Genomic DNA, 23,512 nt, shown 5'->3' with positions numbered 1-23,512 from the left:
TTTATTTTTATCTTAAAACTGAATCACACTTTGTTATATTATAAAAACTCATAATAAAATGAATTTTTTAAAACTACTTATGCAGATTTTTTCTCATAATAAAATGAAATGGGAGGAAGTGTTGTGCTTACAAGGTTTACCACATGAAACCCTTAATTTGAAGAACACTGACAAAAATTATATTCTTTCATGTTCATCTACATATGATACCCAACATTCCTACAGAATTTCATGAAAATCTCTAGAACGGTTTAGGAGTTGTTGGGCTTACAAGAAATAAGGACAGAGGGAGGGACAGATACACAGAAAGACGGGTGATTTCTATATACCTAACCCCAAACTTTGTTTGTTGGGGTAAAATAATAAAATGACACAATATTTTTTTAATTGACAGCATTTACCTTCAGATAGGCAATGGTAAGAAATGGTAGAATTGTAAATGGTACTAAATATAACATTTAGTGTAATTGACAGTATTTACCTTCAGATAGGCCATGGTAAGAAGTGGTAGAAGTGTAAATGGTACAAGATATAACAGTGCTGGTTGGGCTGCTTTGAACACCTCTGATGATACTGTTGCTGTTAATAAACCTGGAAATAAAGAAATACCAGTCAATACTTGAATTGATGCTTGACATTTTGTTCTAATTGACCCCAAAATTTGCTCGAATGACCTTTTGATGTCAAAGGGACTAAGTAATTTTAAATTGTGACATCAATAATCTTTCAGTTGAAGGAAAGCATTGGGACAGTGTAGTATTATCTGCCATGGCTCACAGAAGTGTAAATATGTCCAGTATAGAAAGATTGATTAATTGTTGTTTAATGCTCAATAACTGATATCTGATTTGTTTTTAAGTCAAGAACATTTGTTGAGTAGATTGACTGATTACAGTTGTTTGACATTCTATGACAGATATTTTAAGCATTTAAGGATAAATACATTTCATTAACTGAGCAGACCCTGCTTTGTACAAGTCCGATATGCTTAGCCAGACTATATATACAATAGCACAAAAAAAGCAAAAGCCCAGGGAAGGCATTTCACCCCACTTAGATGATGAATAGAGAGGGCCAACATAGGAATTAAAACAACTCATCAAAAGATTTAACTGTGTCATAACCATTTCCATCCTCCTTTTCATTTACCCTACTCACCTAAGAAATAGCCGACTAAAGAACAATGGAAGTAAGTCAAACGTTGAACATATGTGGGTGGGGGTGGGACGCCAGTGTCAACTGTTATTGTTTGTGACTTTTTGTACGCATCATAACGAAGCACAAAACACAACAGTAGTCCAGGCATTACCTGAAAAGATACAAATAGTAGCAAATGTAACCTAATGAAAATATTTTGTTGTAATCCAACTAATTATTTACTCCTGGGTAAAATTAGCTTAAAGCGAGCGAGTTTTATTCTCTTCAAATTGTAGAAATAAGTACAAAACTCAAAATGGACAAATGAAGAGGCATTTTCTTTTCAAATGTAAGGGAGCAGACTATCATTTTCAATTTTGAAAAATCCATGCATTGTTTTGTTCACTGATTCCCCGACCTTTGTATCTTAGTACTGTTACTTCATCTCTCTCATTTTTAAAAGAAGGAAACTAGGTGTTTTCGTCCTATTTGAAATTTAAAATCATTCAATTCAATCATTACCATAAACAAAATTTTATTGTTTAAACATTGCCTATTGTTTCAAAATAAAAAGTCACTAGACCATCACCATTTAAATAATGATAGGTATCACTTACAATATCTCCTAGACCCAACATGGAGAAATGACTGGAGTTGTGCATACTGAAAAAGGAAAATATATTGACCAGTATTCACATGTATAACATCAATAAGTTGAATATAAACATGTTCTGTAGTACACTGTAGTATTTTAGCGGTAAGTCCAAAAGTGCCAAAATATATTCCACTAAATATTTACTCTGGGCTTAATTATTTTGTGGACCACAAAGCATTGGCTAAAATCAGAAATGCCGAAGACTTTCTAATACGTTCTTGCCTTAAAATCACCAAATTTTACAACTGTAAAAATTACCCACCATTCATTATAACCCTAAACAAAACTTAATTGAAGTTAAAAAAAAAACAAAATTTTAAGGAGATAAACCTGGGGTAAGGGACATAACTCTTGAAATCAGTGATAGGTTTGCAACATATTCAATTTCACCAAAGCATATCAAGCCTTTGTATGATATAGAATGAAATCTATTTAAGTTACTTTGATACTTAGATGTTATTTATATAAAATGCTTTACACAAACGTTCCAATGATTTGAAAAAGTTATGTCCCTCACTCTAAGTCTACCTCATTCAAGATTTGGTAAAAATGTTTTTGGAATACACCAGTGATCAAGCAAATAAGTGATCAACATCAAACCGACAGAATAAGTACTGTAGTTAAAATGCTTGTAGATAGGTTTTTTACACATTCACAATATATTGTAATAAATATTAAGTTTTCTTTGCTATTATCTTAAGCAGTACATTTAATACTTTGTTCAATTACATGTTCTAGGAAATTATATTTGATTGGTATAGTTAAAGCTCTGCATAGCAAAAATGGCAGGTTGATTGTTTATTGTTTAAAGTCTTTATGGCAGACACTTCAGGCTTTGTACTAGTACAACATGCAAAGCCAGATCTTTATTGTGCTAGCTCATGGAAGCAACAGCCTACAGGTAGACATGCCACCCCACTTTGACAATTATTTTAAATCTTAGACAACAAGCCTTTGAATACTGTGCAATTGACAGAGAAGCAGTGTTTACCAGTTTTAAAGTCTGGTGTGACTCGGCCAAGGCAAACATGCTACCCTGAAACTGCTGAGTCGGTTCAAAGTAAAGAACAGTAGTGGAATAGTTTTCCTTCCACCAATATCCCCTTGAGATAAAGTACATACCTTGGAAAGACTAGTTTACCAGGCAGAGACAATTTTGGAGCATCTCTTACCAACCCATTTAAATGTAACTTCTTAGCAAACATTCCAACCTGTGAATAAATAAATACTTGTTAACATGAGCTCACAAAACTTCAAAAAAAATTTCTAGCAGAAAATATTCAGATTGTCTTTTATAACTGCATCTTTTAAGTTTTTGGTATGATTGGCAGGACAAAAGTTAATTACAGTGAAAAGAATGTAAAACAATCCCCTTTTGCACTTTAAAATTGGTCTGCTTTCAACAGATACTCACTTAACCAAGGTTAAAAATAAATCTAAACTGATATAAAGGGACTTTAAAAGTGTCTGGTTAAATACAGATTTTGGTATATTCAGGGTTTGGTTTAGACAGCTTTCTAAGTACTTACAGGATTCTCTGCAGGTCTTGTGGCTACTTTTACCATAACATTGGCACTAAATATATAGGAAGAGAAAAATACCTGAAATACAAAAGACTTAGTTATTCTCGTGTTATTTCAATAAAAATTGGTACATCTTTTATGATCACTTCAAGTTGTCTAAATGTTTTACTCAGAGAACCATAATAATTTCTATTCCATTATTTGTTATCAATTTCACTAAACAACATCAGAATTTTAAAGTTGATATCCTTATTTTTTTCATGTAAGCACAGAAAAATTTTTTTCTACAATTTTCATAGAAAAACCATGACATCATAGTAAATAACTCCACTTTTGAATAAGAAGAACAATTCTAGGCAAAAGAAGAGAACTTACCCAGAATACAGAAGAAGAGAACTTACCCAGAATACATTAAAAGAGAACTTACCCAGAATACAGTAAAAGAGAACTTACCCAGAATACATCATAAATTAACAACCCAACTAATAACAGTGTGGAAACTTTCAGACTTGGTAATCTTACTAATGCTATAAATGCTACACACAGTCCCATTCCTAAAGCTGAAACAGATAGATAGAGTTTTTCAGTTAATTATAACTAAAAATAAAAAAAATATTTATTTATTTTTTTAAGGTACAGGTGCATGTATTATAATACCAAGCATCATGCCTGAACACTACCACTGTTTTTGGTTAAGTTTTTTTTTGGAAGAGGCTCCTCTTTATGTTGTTCCAAGTTCCAAATTCTTTTTTATCAATTAGTCATTTATTTGTATACTATCAAATCTACACCTTGATTTTGATAATAAAGAACAAAAAATATGTTTTAGACATTTCAGACAAAATGAACACTGTTTCCAAATAATGAAAAGAACTTCACAACTTAAAATGTCTATAAACAATGTTGATATATTACTGTGAAAGTACTTATATTCATGGGATACCAGCTTTCGTGGATTCTATGTTTGACTCAAACCATGAAATTGAATTCCCAACAAAATATATATTTTCCGTTTATTTGTACTGTGGGAAATGTCAAACCATAAATTTCAGAATCCAGGAACTAACTATTTGTCTGCAATCATCAGAAATTGATATTCATGAATAAAAGTACTTCCACAGTGGTACAAATCATAATCCATCAATTACTTTTAATTGAAACGTCACATTGTGGATATTGACTTATGGGTATTTTCCCGCTAACTCTGTTTTACTTTTCTATTCAGAGTTGAATTGATTGATTATGGTTCAATGTCCTATTTGAATACAAAATTTACATATATTTTAATGTTTAACTTCATGTTTGATTAGAACATATCCATATTTAAACTTATTTTTTTGTTCTTGCAGACTGTTAGTCGGGCCAGCAGTAGGAAGTAAAGAGCTGAGAGTGGATTTTCAAGCCAGGGACGCAATAATTATTATGACAGTGACAGTGATGAGGATGAAAGGTCACCAACAAAGCGTGAATGTGAAAGGAACCTACCCTGCTTTGTACTAGTCAAACAGGCTGAGCAGGATTTAGCCAACTCAGTTGACCTGTCACTACTCTATCCCTTTAAAAACTGTGTGCTTGGTAGAAAAGGAATGACTCCCAATTATAACATCTTTGGGATGACTTGGCAGGCAATAGAACCTACAACCTCCTGTGCTACTCTGAGCCCACCGTGACAGGTGGGGGGGGGGGGGGGTGGGGGGGCAGAAATTCTTGATTGAATATAGTTTCTGATATTTTATTCAACATTTTAATTTAGGGAGTATTTTTGCTGAATCTCTATTTCACTTTCATTTTCTCCTTTACACCTTAAACACTGAACTCACCATCCATAAGAAGCCAATGCCCAGTTAGAACCCAAATACACACGATGAAAAATGACAAACAGAATGACATGATTTCTGCTGCAGTAAATCTACCACAAACTCCAAATGATATTCTGAAACAAAAACAAAAATATTATACCGCATACTGGCTTTGTTTGTTTTTTTTTTAAATTCAACAGTATACAAGTAAGCCAATAAAGTATATGTATTAAGTGAAAGCTCAAACATGAACATTAAATGTTTGTTTGTTTGTTTGTTGGGGTTTAACGTCCGAGCAGCAATATTTCAGCTATATTCAGACAATGAACATGAAATGGAGGATAAAATGAACATGAAATGAAAAAAAAGGATGGGTAACAAGGATAATAGGGTCGACAAATTTTGATTGCCACTGGAAAAAGGGGGATGGGTAAGATCGGGCAATTTAGCCTCCTGTGGCGGAGCGCAAAGGTTCCTACTCCTATCGAATACCACAGCAGGGTTCTTTAACATGCGAGGAACGTGGCATCTTTCCCAACACGGTGCACCACTATGGTTTGCGGTCAGGATTTCCGTATTATAGCCTGACAACCCCAGCATGTAACACGCCAGGGGTACCCCATTCCACCACCTGGGGCACACATCCCAGTTGCTCTGTGGGCAGAGCGCCTAGCCCCTGGCTAGGTTTCTGAGCACTTTTTAGTCGCCTTTTACGACAAGCTTAGCGCTGCTGCAGGCCTATTCTTTTAACACCCGGACCTGCATGGGGCTGAACATTAAAACTTAAATACTAAGATCAAAACTCATTTATTGATACCCTGCCTCCCATTTTGCATATGATACCAATATGAATCATGAATCTCCTAAAATCATGTATAATGAAACATGAATCTCCTAAAATCATGTAGATGGAAATAAAAGGTGAACATTGCACCATATGGCAAAGAATGTGTGAAACTTTGATCAAATTTCTTATATATGATGTTAAACAGCTGCACCATCCAGTCTGCCTTCCACAAGAAGAGTTTCTTGTGATTATGTGAACGGAGAGACAGACTGACATTATGATGCCATTTTCCCATCAAAACATAGCCGTCTAAAAAGTTATCTCAAAAGCTATTAAATTCACCCTTTAAAAGTTTCCACATATAAATATAAAAATTTTGCTAAGTAAAGGGAGAATACAATTTAATAGTAAAACAATATAGATGGCTCATTGTTTTAAGTAGCTGTCTTTATAAGAATCATGCAAAATCTGAAAAATGTGATACACCCCAAAAAAGGCTACATATTTTTATTTTTGTAATTCATTCAAATCTGCCTGCTCTTAGGAGATAATCAACATTAAAAATACAGTAGATTCTATTGTATTTTAGCGCCATTTACAGAGTTATCTCCCTTAATTTTGAAATCTACAGTGCATTCTTTATAATTTTTATCTCCTAAGAGCACAGGTTATATGAAAAACCACATGTTTATTTCAGTTTACTATGGCATATCAAACAAAATATCAAAAATAAAAATATGTAGGCCTTTTACCCATGAATCACATTTTGCATGATCCTTAGCTGGAGTGCTACTTAATTAGTTTTGATTTCCTGTAAATTGACATATAACTGAGATCAAGCAGATTAATGTCTGATATCAGGTGCAGATTATCCCTTTGAAGTCTAATTTGAACTGTTTTGTTGTTGACATAGAAGTTTCATTGTATACTGACATAATCAATCCTCTTTTTTGTGTTTTATCATGTTTATATGTATTTTATTAATACATGTATTAGGTTCCCTATTACTTTTTGAATGTGGCTACTATTCACTTTTTTCTTATTCATATTTATGCTTAACTGAGCCACTTCACAACTTACATTATTCTTGTGAATTTGAATCCTTTTTAAGACTGTCTAAACTAGAAATACAGTGAGCAAGCTCACAAAGAGACTACATAATTATATGTTAAATGTACGGTAAAAGCCCTAAAACTGGATTATCTCCCCTTGGCCCTCTCTGGCAATAACCATATTCCTTCCTGCACATCTACATATGATGCCAAATTTAATCATTTTATCAAAATCCCTTGAGCTGTATATAACCAGTTGCAACTAACAAGAAATGTGGACAAATAATATAACTTGCTCCAAGAGAAATTACCAATAAAAAGTTTGAACAAATAAAGTCAAACCATTTCAAGGAAACAATCCACTCAAATTCTCAAAAAGCACCAAGTAATTTGTTTACTTACTTTTGGCCAGTTGAACACGGTTTTATGACATACTGACACATAGGTAACAAAAGGAAGGCAAAGGCAACTGTCGCCAACACTGAAATAAAATCATAAATACAGATTGACTAATACAGTGTGTTACAATTAATCTTTACCTATTGATACAATGTTACAGGTCATTCATACCTATCAATACAGTGTGTTACAGGTCATTCATACCTATTAATACTATAGGGTTATTAAATGGTTATTTTCATATTAATCCTGTATTATGTCCAAGTACAGTCTTTTGGGTTGAGATCATTTGTATTGGCCCCAGGCGAAGCCGAGGGCCAATACAAGTGGTCGAAACCCAATACAACTGTACGAGGACATAATGCAGGCTTCGTATGAAAATACCCATTTAATAACACTATATTACAGGTAATTAATACCTATTTATAGGCAATTAATACCTATTTATACAATATGTTACAGGTTATTCATACCTATCAATACAGTGTGTTACAGGTAATTCGTACTTATTAATACAGTATGTTACAGGTAATTCATACCTATTTATACAGTATGTTACAGGTAATTCATACTTATTAATACAGTGTGTTTAGGGTAATTTATACCTATCACATTGAACAAACTAATGGTAATTGTCACCGAAGATTTCAACCAACACAGATTAAATACATGTCCTGTAGTTTTTGAAGCAAGTTTGTTTCAACTAGATCACAGGGCTTTTCGGTATTTTCAGAAACAGAACCAACCATGATTCTTTGATCAGTTTTATCATCCTACCCATACCATATCCAATGAATACAGTATTAACAGGATAGATTCATAAATATTTAGTTAAAACAGTACATTTTTTTGTATTATATTACATTCTTTTTAAACAGACAGAATTAATGCAAACCAACAACGAAAATAATACTTTTCATTGATTCTTTGACACTAGTTAAAGGAGACTAATTCAAATTAAGAAAGCTTCCTATTTAAAATGAAAAAGCATGAAAACCAGTGATTTTCTGACCCTTATTTTAAGTCCAAATATGGGACACTATTCGGTAAGAGAAATATGCTCAAAATTTCTCAAACAACAGTGAAATTCCCAATTGCTATTAGAAAAATCATCTCAAGATTTGTACATGATCAAAATTGTGTTTGTAAGATGTACAAAATTTAACTTTCTCTACTCTATTGCATCCATATGCCAGCTTATAGACTTCAATACAAGGGAAACCTTAAAATAATGGCCCTCATCAAGGATTTTGATTATAAATTATTTCTAACTTACTGTACAAAAATCCTTGCCTTCAAATGTGTAGATTATTTCTCAAAGTTGCAAATTTTACGCTCTTTTTCCCAATTGCTAGGGTCCAAGACCCTTTCCCTAAACAGTAAGAAAATCACTGAAAACAGACTTAATTTAAACAAGATGACTTGTATATATCTCCTCCTTTCCAAGTAGAGGGTACAATGTATAATAACATTTATGTTCAATACCAAACAATGCCAATACCAGTAGTATATACCTCCCCCTTTCCAAGTAGAGGGTATAATTACATTTATATTCAATACTAAACAATGCCCATACCTGCAGTACAGATAGCAAACACCATCTGAAGTGAGTCAAAGAAAAAAAACATAATCAACAGGGAAACAGATGCACCGATTGGCAGAAAGGCTGCTTGACATGTATCTATTGTCTGCATATCTAAAAATAGAAATATTTCAATAGTGGCAAAGAAAAAATAACATGTAAAAATGCAATCCAAAAATAGAAATATTAATATTATAACACTTAAAATGTCAAACATCTATAAATATAACACCAAAATAGTAACTTCTATACAAAAAATATACTGAAACAAAAGTAAAGAAGAACAAATTATCTATAACAGTTGAATTAGGTAATAGAATCTGTAAGAATCATGCAAAATTGAAAAAATAATGAATCATGCTTAGAAAAATAATAAATCATGCTAGGAAAAAAAACCACACAAATTTGACAATGTGGGAACATAGTTTATAGTCTGTTGAAGACAAATTGACAGTTTGTTGGTCTTAAAGGAGTCAAAGAAAGTGAGTTCAGTTAAAATAGAATGATAAAGAAAAAGTGAGTTATCTCCCTTTAATGATGAAATTGTAATGCATTTTATGTATTATATACCCCATATTACTGACACTTAAATTAATGCCATTTCTGCATTTTGGATAACATTTTGAATAAGATTTCATGGAAAGACCTGTGTGTTTTCTTGCAAAATGATTCACCTGCTGCCTGATTCTTACAGAGAATACCACTTGAAATACCCAGGCTGTGGTTAATTATATTCTTTCCAGTTTCAAAAATCAATAGCAATATAAGAGATATTTGGAAGGCATATGAATTGGTATAGCAATTGGAAAATCTATCTTTATCTGAAACAGCTGGACGTTGGTGAATAATGATGGAAAGGATGTTGTAACAACAAAAATTAATTTATTGGTCATATGCTAAATATCTATATAACATTTTATATTTTGTACATACTGGTTTCATTTTCTGTTGAAGTGTTTCCAATAAAACTGTCTTTTTCTTTCTCTCTTTCCTTTTCTACATTTTCTTGTTCCATATTTAATGACCTGCATAAAAACAACTGTTATGTAAGTAAGGAAGCCTCTAAACACTTGTATTTAAATAACTGCAAGGGACTGAAATGTGATTTATTTTCCCCACTGTATTAATTGGCTCCATATATCTTATTTTTCAAGACTGAACCTATGCAGAACTACTCAAATAAAAAAAAGACCCTCCAAAGACTGAACCTAGGCAGAACTACTCAAAGAAAAAAAGACCCTCCAAAGACTGAACCTACACAGAACTACTCAAATAAAAAAAAAGACCCTCCAAAGACTGACCCTAGGCAGAACTACTCAAATCAAAGAAAGACCCTCTAGAAACATATAAGAGCAGTCATTTTAAGAAAAATAGCAAACTGTTAATTACTGTAAAACAGAAATTTTCTACAAATCTAAAATGTTAGGTCTAAAAAATGTCCTAATTTCAGAAGGTATGGATCTATGGGAATGGTCTAGAAAAATCAGATCCCAAGGTTTAACAGATATGAAAGGAATTTAATCTTAGGTTTAAAGTTGTCATTCATTTCAGTTTTGAATGATTTTACAACAAAAATATTTTTTGTTTTATAATACATGTATCAAAACATTAGAACCACAATTTTTAGATACATGTAGGATGAAGAAAACATCAGTAATACTAGAATTATTTATTTCTTTACAACACACTGGAAACCTCCAGTTATATGCCGTTATCAGGTTACTATCAACAACAATGTATTTTATTACAGGGCATAAATTTGGAATAATCATCTCCAGTCCTTTGAACATTGTTGGGCATATATTTGGAATAATCATCTCCAGTCTTTTGAAAATTGTTGAAGGCCAAATGACCCAGGATATCTTAATTATGTATGTATGCAATGGTTGATGATAAATTATTAAGGATAAGTGTTTGTAAGAATCAGGCAAAATGGGAAAAATCAGAAACATGTATGTCAAAACCCCACCAATCGATGTAATATCACTCATGGAAACGCTCTCTATTTGAAAAGACCATTATTTAATCTCTGCATCACTGGCTTTCCTCAGAAATTTTTCACTAAAATGTTAGAAAAATGAGGTATCTGACAGTTATCTGCCCTTGAAATGTTCATTTGTAGTGCATTTCAATGAAATTATAACTCAATTGGCTAGCATGTCTATTTTCCTTGATTCTGATGGAAATAGTCAAATTAAACTTTCAAAATGGTGGGTTTTTTCACATCATGTTCCACCCACTGCCTGATTCTTACAGATACTGATACTTAAGACTAGGATACTCTAGTGTTTTGTCAGAAAAATGTTTTGGTTAAAGAAAAAAGTATGTGAACTTAGTGTGCCCAAAAATGAGGCCATAAAAGATATTTGTTGTTTCCCACCCCTTTAACATTAGAAATTCTTGGCCAGGTCGATGTTTATATTGAGATCAGAATTATTGTTCAATTTCATCAGATTTTTTTTAGAAATGAGGGGAAAATTTTAGCATGTAAACAAAAAAAACCACGATGTAGATAAATACTTTGATTCCTAGATTAATTGCATTGGAGAATATAAAACCTACAAATTAATTAACAGTGGCCTATATGTTATTCTTAGCCTTGAAGGTAAAATAAGGTTGTAGATAGCTATGTGTTGGCAAGTATATCTTGTATCTCAATTATTTTACAGTGCAATGTAAAAATTGATAGGCAGAGCCAGAATTAATGAAAATATTCTTAATGCTGAAATTAGAATCAGTATGTAAATATTTGATTGTGATGAAATATAAACATGAATAAATAAGTAACAATAACTGTTGTTTTGGAGCCACCTGCAGCCTGCCTTGTGGTGTGAGGGTTTCTTCGTTGTTCATAGAAGATCCATGGGTGGCCTTGAGCACCAGCCTGCACTGTGGTGTGAGGGTTTCCTTGTTGTTCATTGAAGATCCATGGGTGGCCTTGAGCACCAGCCTGCACTGTGGTGTGAGGGTTTCCTCATTGTTCATTGAAGACCCATGGGTGGCCTTGAGCACCAGCCTGCCTTGTAGTGTGAGGGTTTCCTCTTTGTTCATTAAAGATCCATGGGTGACCTTGAGCACCAGCCTGCCTTGTAGTGTGAGGATTTCTTCATTGTTCATTGAAGACCCATGGGTGACCTTGAGCACCAGCCTGCACTGTGGTGTGAGGGTTTCTTCATTGTTCATTGAAGACCCATGGGTGACCTTGAGCACCAGCCTGCACTGTGATGTGAGGGTTTCTTCATTGTTCATTGAAGACCCATGGGTGGCCTTGAGCACCAGCCTGCACTGTGGTGTGAGGGTTTCCTCATTGTTCATTGAAGATCCATGGGTGGCCTTGAGCACCAGCCTGCACTGTGGTGTGAGGGTTTCCTCATTGTTCATTGAAGACCCATTGAATCCCGGTGGGGTTGTTTTATCTTTGACATATTCACCATATTCATTCTCATTAAATACATGTATGTTATAAAATCCCAATATTTTTATTCCATTTCAATAATCAATCATACATTATTTCTATCCAAACTATCTGAAAAACTTTACACAGGTAAAAATCACTTCACAAATTTTCATATGAATTTCTCACAACTGAGCAAATATGAACTGTGACAAAGTTTATATGAAAGTCATGAAATTGGAATTATTGTGAATATCACACAAATTTCATGTTAATATATTTATTCATATAAATTGAATGTGATTTTTGTGATATTTCATTCATATTTTTTAGATATATTGCATGTATATTATTATTATATAGGTACAAGAAGTTCTCCAGATTTGATTGAACCACAACATTCCAGGTTCTAAGACGGACATGTACTGAACTTAGGAAGTCCTTGTGGTAAATAGAGATGTTGGGGAAAATATCCATTCGGCAAAAAAAAAAAAAAACTGTCAACAAGATGACATCATATAACTTATAACATGTAAATGGAATGACCGAAAAATGTTCTTAGTTCATAGGTGTAAATCTTTGGAAACTCAGAAGAGGGAGATCTCCCTCTTAAAATAAAAAGGAAGATTTGACATGAAGAGGGAGATCTCCCTCTTAAATAAAAAGGAAGATTTGACATAGCATCATTTTTAAGGTGTCAACTTTTTTAGTAATAAAACTATACTCAAAATTGTAACAGTTTATTTTCATAAATTGCAAATTAAATAAGAATTTAAAAAAAAAAAAAAACTGTTATTTTGGTCCATAACTGAAATATGTCACTTTCAAGTTCCCCAACTTCCCTTTTTCTCCCTAATACTGACATACTAGGAGGTTTTAAGCTACTATCTGGAGAAAGACAAGGCAGCAGGAGATTCAGGAAATTATGATGAAATACTGCAAGGCTCCCACCAAAAGCAGGAGAGTTAACACCTATGTTAATTATAAGATACCTAAACAAGTTTTTATTTTCCTTACTTTCTTGACAGATCATTTTTGAATCATTTGTGAAGGCAAAAGTTTAATTAAGGACGTCTAAAATTTTGAAGAATCTAACTTACTTCTAATACATGAAGTACTAAATTTAGAAAAAAAATTCCATACACCATTCCACAGTAAAAAAATACCATTGTGAAAAATTACATCAGAAAGTAGATCACATTATCACAAATAACCTTGCAGGTAAAATTCTGGTAGTTTAACAAAAAACAGATAAAATTCCTAATTTGGGTTCATGCATCCAGTTTCAGTGAAGGTCAAGGTTGTTCATTTACTTTTGTTTCTTTGTACCTGTTATTTTTGTTATTTCATGTCCTTTGTTGTTTGTGTCTATTTTCCCCATCTAATCCTTGGAATATATTCTTTTAATTACCACTTCCTTGATTACTCTTACAATGGCTAAATTTTGTTAAAGTTGAAAAAGATTTGTTGAAGAGAGGCCCTTAAAACTCAAGGGTGATGCAGAGACAAACCACCACACATGATAATATCAAACTACAATGTATTAAACTTCCATAAAAAATATCATAACTTCTGATAAGAAAATACTAGATACACCACAACTGAATTGGAGCAGTATTTTATAGTCCAAACCATTCTTTTAAGTATGAAAAGATTCAGGTTAGCAGAACTTAGCATGAGTGAGACAAAGAGTCATGCAGGTATAAAAAAAATCATCATGACTTGAGTTAACTTCATGTTTAAAGATTGGACATCTTATTATTGTGGAAAGTCAATCAACTAAATATCTTCTATGAATTGTATGAAAGCATACTTATATTTAAGTTTTCTTTTACCTTCAAGAACATATGTTTCCCTTTGTTTAAATGTTCAAAGGGATGTATAACTACCATAAAAAAAAAGAGAACCTAAAAATCTCTGGCAATATGCACAACTACATAACATGTCCTCACTACCTACAAAGTTCCATGAATTGGGTTAAGAAGTTATGTAGGAGTTGTGCTTATAGAAATGTGATGGACAGGTCAACAACAAGGTGTCTCCCAACCAAAGAGGACATGTAACTATTAACATGGATAATATTTATATGATTTTGCATAGAGTACAAAGAACATTTCTATCATGAAAATAGAACAACCTGCCATCTATGAAGAAATGTCAAGGACCTACACTTTTTAAAGCCTTTTTATCAAAGTCCATTGATTTTTTGATAAAAATAATCAATTCCATTTATCATGTAAGAAAATGTAAACACATAAAATTAGGAGATGTGATATGATTGACAATGGGACAGTCATCTACCAAAACCAAGCAACAAATTCTATAAATGAATAAATAAAAATGTACACCTTTTTATCTCCTTATAAACCTGTATATGTACAGAGCCAAATATGTCACAAGATTTAACAAATACATGTACATGTACTTTAAATTGTTCCATCAACCAGACAAAACCTTTTAGTCAAAGTAAATATTTCAATTTCAATGTGTAAATGTTGACCTTAACAATAACTAACAGCAAAAATTGCTTACCTATCTAGAAAATGTGTCATTCAATTATGTATAGAAAAGTACCAGTAATTGTAATTTCAGCAATCTACAAGTGTAAGAGGTTTAAATCTCTTTCAAAGATCTCAAAATCATCATTCAAAATTTTCTCTGTTTAAACAAATAATCTCATGGCTGAAGTGCACTAAATTTCAGTGCTAACAATCATCACTTAAATGTCATATTCTTGTTCTTGATCTGCGATGGATCCATAGTTTAAAAGGGAGGGGTTCCAACTGGTTCCAGTCTATTATTGGCCCATTTTTGCCCAAAATTTGCAGGACCTCCTCCCCTCTTTTATGAAAATATTTTTTTAATTTCTTATAAAATGTAGACAAAAGACTATCCTTCAGAGCAGGTATAACAAGATGTATCCCCTATGTATAACAAGATGTCTCCCCTATGCATAACAAGATGTCTCCGGTATGTATAACAAGATGTCTCACCTACATATATCAGGTTTATACCTCTTAAGTGTCAGTCCCTGTAAGAATTAGGCAGTGGGTGAAACATGTTATGAAAAAACCCATCATTTTGATAGTGTAATTTGACAATATGTACCATCAGAATCAAGGAAAACAGACAAGATTTTTTACATCATGCTGGACCATTGAGCTACAATTTCACTGAAATGCACTGAAAATGAACATTTCAAGGGCAGATATCTCTGGCAATAAAGAGCTGTGCTTTGAGCACATAATACGCTCGTTGCCCTTTTAACTTGACCTTATGCTTTTAATAAAATCATATAATCAAATAGAAATACTGTGAGCCCTGTTAAATACCCCCCCCCACAAAAAAAAGTAAATAAAAAATGCACAAAAAATTTGGCACTATCAAGGCTACCTGAAGTCTAACTAAGTTTGTTGTCTTGATTTTTCACCCATACATTTCTATCTTGTTCAAAACACACTTTTCTGACAAGGTTACCAATTACCTTTTACATTTACTAGTTGATCATCATAACAAATGGTCCGTTTTCAACGATTTTTCAACGAATAAAATTTCCTTGGCTGTTTCTGCCTTTTTTTAAAGAGTAAAACTTCATAACATGGAAACATTTATACAAGCAGAAGGGAGCTTACTTCAATAGATATGAACAATACGCATAAGTTTCATAAAAGTTAGTGAAAGTGACTGAGTAATTGTCCGAAAACTTGAAAATCCCCCTTTTTTGAAGTAAAAAAAATCATAACACAGAAAAAATACATCTTAAATTTATAAAAATCGAAAGGGAACTTACGTCAATAGATATGAACAATTCTGTAAAGTTTCATAAAAGGAGGTGAAGGTGTTTTTGAGTTATTGTCCGAAGTGTGGATGACGGACAGACAACTTTATACCATAATATCCCACCTTAGACTGGCATATAAAAACCTATTTTTTCTAACATTCTATTGAAAAATTTTCAGCAAAGCAGTGATGTACAGATTAAATAGTGTTATTTTCAAATAGAGAAAGTATCCTTGAGTTATATTACATTGTCAGATCGGTGGGGTTTTGACATGCATGTTTCTGATTTTTCCCATTTTGCCTGATTCTTACAAACACTTACACTTAAGCAATGACATGAAACAAAGATCTCAAACAAAGCAAACAAACTTTCAGTATTTTTTCAATAAAGTTCAAGATCTTTAATTTTATGACTCCCAAGGTCAAATGACTTCCTTGGGTGAAGAGTTGTGGTTCACCCCTAACCCAAAACACACCCCCCCCCCCCACCCTCCCCCAATAAAGGCCCTGCAATAGAAAAATTGGACCGTCCTTTCTCTTTTTTTTGTAACATGTTTTGTTTGTAATTTATTTGCATTTAGTTCTACTTTCACTTTTTAAATAAAGCTTTTTATCTATTTATTATTCAATATGTACTCAAAAAACAAACCTCATGAAAACTGCATGTTACTATGGACAATTTTGCTGAGTATTATTTTTCATATTTTCTTGGTCAAACATTTTAACTTGTTGTAAACTAATGACTTAAATGAAACAACTGACCATTAATGTAGCAAAAATAAACCAGATACAAAAAAATCCATATTTGCTTACAGTGTAAATGAGACCTTCATGTACATTGGCACAATTATATGCAAGTGGTGAATGTTTCATAGTGATCACTATTCAGTGGATTTATGTAGATAATGGAGACTTATCATTTACATGTACTTTTATTTAAATATATGTACTTGTAAAGATTAAGAAAAGCATTTAAATCTTTAAACACAAATGATGTATGACCTATAAAAACATAAAAATAACCAGTGGAAGGAAGTCTTATAAATAATCCTATGTCAACAGTAAAGACTAAACAAAGGCCATTGTACATTGTGTTCAGTTTAACAAAACAAATAACCTATCTCAGCTTTTCTACTAGACTACCTTAACAGTGAAATAATGAAATTATGTTCCGTTTAAAATGAATTATTTAGAATTGAAACTTTGAAAAAATGTGAGTTTTTCTAAATCAGAAAAAAAGGTTGTTAATAGAAAACTGCAGTGTTTAATGAATAAAATCAAGTAGTCTAAATGGACTTTGGATTATATCGATAACAGAGACACTTCTCATTTTATCATTCAGTTCATGATAATCCACTTGTTGTTTTACAGTTTTTAGTTTCCTTCTGATAAAACATTCCAATGATTCAGGAAACTCTCTGTCAAAATTAATAAACCAACATCACCATTTTTAGCATAGAGAAATTAAATAATACAATTAAAGTTTGTTTTTACCTACAAAAATGCAGGCCTCTCCAGTTCAAATGTTCAAAGGGGTACAACTCCTAAAAAATTAAATTTGTAAATTCCTGATACTAAGCACAACTACAAATCATGTCCTAACTACCTAAAATGTTTCATGAAATTTAGTGCAGTAGTTATGGAGAAGTTGCACTAACAAAACTAGATAAAGTGATGCCCCAGCATTTAACCTTCATACAGCTATATCATAACTCATAATTGTAAAAAGCACTTTGTCAGATGTGTTTTTGTGCCTGTGAGACACAAATGATGTCCCCCCCATGTGGTTTTGAGTAAAACTCAACATAGCTGAACGAAACTTAAACTCAACCTGTAACTAATCATGACAGATTCACATACCAAAAACCAGTCAAATATCAAGCATTTACAAAAAAAAGCGAAAAACTATTATTTCAATACAATTTTTAAAGTGCAGGGCCCATAATTTTGGTAAAACTCAGCGTAGCAGAATGAAACTTTAACTCGATCTGTAACTAATCATGAAAGACTCACATACAAAAAATTACTTCAATATCTTCCAGGATTTTTAAAAAAAAGTGCGGAAAATTTATGGGATGGACAGAATTATGGACGGAATTAAGGATGGACGGAGAGGGGTAAAACAATATGGCCCCCAACTTATCTTTGTGGGGGCATAAAAAGTGTGACAGACAGACAGACAGTTTTCTTTCATTTTTTAATGATTTCTGGTGAAGACAGTGGCATGTGACCCTATCTTTACTGGCAAAGCCAACCAATCAAAAGCAAGGTAAAAAAAGGCAAGCTCATAAATATTCATAAATAAATGAAAGGTCAAAATAACCTCCTTTTGGCACCCCTCCTTTTCTAAGTGTCTGGACCTCTGCCCCGCATTACATCTAACAATGAAGTCTCTATGAAACATGGAATTATTATTCTTAGCAATTATACAATAATTGATTTTACTGAGGATTTTACTTTATGGCATTTATTTTTAACTGACATGACACACATTTTCACACGGGCACATTAATATGTTCCTTTAAGAAATAGGTTCTTGTACAATTTTTGCTTCCTTATTCATAAAAAAAAAACTTCAAGAAAAAGTCAAACAGAAACTGAGAAAGGAAATTCAGACAAACCACAAAAATGATGCGAATAACTTAAGTACAAATGTACCTTCACAAAGAAAATCTTACATGTGTGGTTCCTCATTCTTTGTATAAATGAGAGAGTAATCAAGGGAACCAACATTATAGCGGTAATCAAAAGAATGTAATTGAGGCACAAAGACCAGACATACACAACAAAGAAAATAACTAAAATCATACATACAAAGTAACAAAAGCAAATGAGCAAATCGGACTCCCCTAAAAACTGAGAGCATGGACCAGGTGCACCGGTAGGGCAAGCATCCTCTGCTTTTCTGGAAACACCTGCTGAGTTGCTTGCATAACATATGAGTTGTGATATGAAAACTCCATACGCAGGTGCTGAAGAGATGTTGCCACAGATGAAAGGAAAGTTGACAATTCTGAATAAAAAGTCATCACGTTTGTCGTAAAGTTTGGTTGATAGTTTTCCTTCACCATAAGCAATGGGAAAGAAGACATTTTTCTTCAACATATTTATCAAAATCTTACCTTTAAGTGAAACAAACATGATAAAAGTGTGAAAAACTAGTATTGTCAGAGTAACAGACAGACAGATGGATGGATTGATTGATTGCAAACCAGTCTATTTGTCGCAAGATGCCAATAACCCTTGGAGACAAAGATGAAGTTGTCAATACAGGGAGAATCAATAAGGAAATTTTCGGTATTACATATATATTGTGAAACTCAATGGCTAAAATATTTATTATATTGCTCCTGATGTTTTAATAACAATGAAATATCAATTAAAGTTTAACTGATCAGCTAATGTGAGTAAAATACTGATTTTAATAGAACAAATGTTAATATTTGTCTGACTCAAGGGACATAAATCTAGCGAAAGGCCTGTATTAGGAAGTGAGCACCATAAATAAAAAAACATGATCAATACATGACTGGACCTACTTTCACAACATGCAGTGACAAAAATGGCTAAGTTGGACATGCTCACAAAGTAGGAACCAGCAATTAAGGAGGAAGACCTAAGGTAAGGGACCCAACTCTTACAAATCATTGGAATGTTTGTATTTATCATTTTACATCAATCACATGTAAGCATCAAAGTAACCTGGATTGATTTCATTTTGAAAGCTGGTGAGGCTTTGGTGAAATCGAATATGATACAAATATATCACTGATTTCAAGAGTTACATTCCTTACTCTAGGTCTGCCTCCTTAAATTTATCCATGGCAGGAGCACATCTTCAACATGTATATAATCACAGTGCAAATAACAACAGAGCTCATAACTTTTTGAGTTACAGATTAAACAAAGTGAGTACTAATTAATGTGACAGACACAGGATGGATTGATGCATGAATGGAAGGAAAGGAGCAGTTACTAGACCTGCTGTCAAATCATTTGCTTATATTGTATTTAAAATTGACAAACTAACTTATATCATATCACCTTTGATGACACAATGAAAGTTTTAAATTGAATAAAATGCTTCGACGGGGCAGCTAGATACAGCTACTGAAATCCAACCCTGAACAAAAGTATGGATACACCATTCAAACTTGACACAGCTTTGATTTTTATCAAGTTTAAATATTTGACACAGGATAACAATTTGAACAGAACCGGTGGTCACTTGTTGACCATTATTCCTAAATGGTTCCAGTCAAAACCTGCAAAATCAATCTCAAACTTCCTGCTGGGATATGGCACCTTGCGGTACAATTTCAAAGCAATGCATTCCTTTCCACTCAAGTTATAGTCCAGAAAGCAGAAAAAATACTTGTTTCTTACCCTCTGTGAGCATTTTTTTATTACCTGGCATAACCCCAAATTGCAATCTCCATCTTTCTTTTGTGAATGGTACTTTGTAGTAAAAATTATATGAGATCCATTCACTTCATTCAAGTAATTATACGGACATAGTGAAAATGCTTGTTTTAATCCCTTTTTAGGCCAATTATTCCTACAATGTTCAAGATAAGCCCACAAAAGCAATCACAGTTTTCCTTTGATGGTATGGCACCCTGTAATGCAATTTAAGAGAGATCCATTCATGTAAGTCAAATTATTGTCTGGACATCAGGAAAATGCCTTTTTTTGGCCCCAATTTCTGAAAAGTTCAAGATTTGACCCCCAAAATCAATCCGTCTGACCATATATATCTTGTCTAGTTGAAGTTTCCAAAGAAAGGAGTTGTGCCATGTTCCTGAATTATAGAACACAATAGTGAGTATATTGATATTAACATGAAGCACCTGATATATTTTAGAGATGGTGTCACAAAGACTTCCAACTTCCTAATCTTTCTGTTCAATTAACAAAAGGCTCCCAAGAACCTGAATCACTCACCTGGTTAAATTTTGTCTTTCGAGTGCAATAAATTTAATAAAGAGTTGTCCAACAATTTTGACTCAGGGAGACTTTGGTAGGACTTTTCATAAGGATCATTTCAGCAATTAAAGTTTCTTTCTGTCTATTATAGTTCTCAAGATATTTTCCATCTTTCAAGGGTCCGACAACTTGGATCCTTTGGAGACTTTTGTAGGCCTTATAATAAGGATCATTTCAACAACTGAAAGAATTTTAGCTAAACCTAATGGTTTTGGAGATATAAAAAGCGAAAAACTACTGTCTGATTCTTATGTTCTACTTTTAGTAATGGCGGACATGTCTTTCAACAAATCAAAAATCCCACAAAAGTTCTCTGAGGACACCCCTCAGAAATCTTATTACCAAGTTTGACTCAATTGGTTAAGTATTGTCAGAGGAGAAGAGTTGTGAAAAATTGTTAACGACGACAAAGGACACCAAGTGATGGCAATAGCTCACATGGCCTTCAAGCAGGTGAGCTAAAAATGAAACCATTCTGGACTCTATAATTTGTTGATTTTAGAAAGGAGTTCATAATTCCCTACTTTTTGGATTTAGATCTTCCTATATATTTGATTCTAATGCTGCTGATGAGAGGTTACTCCTTGAGACACATTTACAGCATATAAAAATTTTCCAATACATGTTTATATGACTGGTATTTTTGTATACAGATAACATTCAAATTTATGTGAAGGGTCTTGACAAAGTATCAGGATGAGACAGGTTTTTGGTTTATTCGGGGATCATATAACACAGGTTTAACTGAACATATATGAAATGTAAAAGATATTCATACATGTTGTATGTATCAGTTTTAAGTCAATACACTGATCAAGCAATGTAAAGCTTAGATTTAATACACAATATCACTTCCACTGCGTTGTACAAGGCTCTTTTGATATTTCTATGGCAGTGTTCTAGGATTACCAATTCCAGTTACCCATGGAAAGTACTTTTTAGGGTCGGTAAAATTTAAAAAGAGATGCCAGCTGTCCATGTAAAATATGCCTATAGTTTATTTTCCTTTGGACTAAAATCGCTCCGATTTATCATGAATAGATCCCGAATTCTTTTTTAAGAAAGTTTCATTAACATATTCGTGCGTTTTAAATGTAACTCACTTTTCAACAACATGAATTTTTTCATATAGCATCAGAACAATAGCGATCATTATCATTATAATATGAAATCGTAAATGGAATAAAACAATCCGGATTCGTATTTTTGCATATATTTTACGATAAAAAATATTGCATTAAGTTCACCCATGGTAAATACGAATAAATAATTGTCTCTTTGGAAATACTTGAACAATATTCTACCTTAAGTACTTCAATTTGTATGCTTTTCTGGGAAGTTTTTTTTTACTCTGGAATCAGTGACAAAATATGAAGGTGTTGGTACTGGAAATGAGTCATATTTTTTAATAAAAGTATATTTGGTGGAAAAATTCAAATGATTTGAAATGACCTGGAAGACAAATAAAAGACTGGAAGTGTTTATTCAATTTGTTCACGTATTAAATGAAACAAAAAGATACCATTATGTATCAAAACAATGGTTTACTTGACATCAGGCTCTTAATACAAGGACTTGACCATTACTTGTATTCAAAACATAAACAAAAGCACCAAACTTTAAAATATTAGGGGAAGTTACATTATTGACTGGGAAAGTAGATTTTGAGTCATGACTTTCCCTTGGAAAGTTGACCTAACATAAAAATCCTAGAACACTGTATGGTCATTAACGCCCAAATGTTTCCACATTATTTTCCATAATTTACTATCTGCAGTAATTACTGAAGTTTACTGGTGCAATATATGTTCAGGTTACTGCTTTATTCACAATAATATAGCTTTTAACCATTTATTAGACGGAACAGAAATCATTATTATATTTTGTCATCAATACATATGATCAATTTTGATTCAGTGCCTAAGCACTTTGATTTACTGATGTTAAGTAAAATTGGTCAGATTACAAGGCCATTAATGAACATCTTCCAACTGGTTTATATAGTGGGATAATAAAATGAGAAAAGAAAGACACAGGAAATAAACAATTGACAAACATTTCCTCTAATAGGCCTTTATTTAATATAAATTTAAGTAAAACATAAAAAAATTTTATCCAAAGTGGTAACTTACATGTAGCCAAATTCAGAAAAAAACTACTTATGTGTATACTTTGAAGTTTTCATATGGATAATTCAGTAAAAATCAATTGAATAGTTTAAATTTCTACTCAAGAATGAACGCTAAATATGAGAAGTAATAAAGGGTACACATGTAATAAAATGTGACACACATGTGTCAACTATCACCAATTACAAATCCATTTATACTTTTATTTGAAGTTAAAATGGTTTTAGCTTTAATCACTAAGAGTGTAACTTCCAAGTTACAAACAAATGTGAATTTGGTCCTTTCATAA

General features: G+C 32.7%; 1 protein-coding gene across 4 annotated transcripts in view; it reads right to left on the bottom strand.

The window, feature by feature from the left end:
- Positions 1–23,512, bottom strand: part of LOC148606161 (signal peptide peptidase-like) — a 43,161-nt gene that overhangs the window by 5,038 nt on the left and 14,611 nt on the right. For all 4 annotated transcript variants that reach the window (XM_088543427.1, XM_088543430.1, XM_088543429.1 and 1 more), the window contains 10 exons: positions 9,868–9,959; positions 8,929–9,048; positions 7,356–7,434; positions 5,136–5,248; positions 3,769–3,875; positions 3,322–3,393; positions 2,915–3,003; positions 1,755–1,800; positions 1,159–1,309; positions 482–591 (listed from right to left, as the gene is read on the bottom strand). In XM_088543427.1, coding sequence (XP_088399553.1) covers positions 482–591; positions 1,159–1,309; positions 1,755–1,800; positions 2,915–3,003; positions 3,322–3,393; positions 3,769–3,875; positions 5,136–5,248; positions 7,356–7,434; positions 8,929–9,048; positions 9,868–9,959 — 979 coding nt within the window. The remainder of the gene's footprint in view (positions 1–481; positions 592–1,158; positions 1,310–1,754; positions 1,801–2,914; positions 3,004–3,321; positions 3,394–3,768; positions 3,876–5,135; positions 5,249–7,355; positions 7,435–8,928; positions 9,049–9,867; positions 9,960–23,512) is intronic.

This window comes from Perna viridis, chromosome 9 (assembly GCF_037379345.1).
Source record: "Perna viridis isolate PV_CMFRI_1.1 ecotype Kerala chromosome 9, ASM3737934v1, whole genome shotgun sequence".
NCBI lineage: Eukaryota > Metazoa > Mollusca > Bivalvia > Mytilida > Mytilidae > Perna > Perna viridis.
The sequence above is the reverse complement of the archived record's forward strand: the minus strand, read 5'-3'. Positions and strand labels throughout refer to the sequence as shown.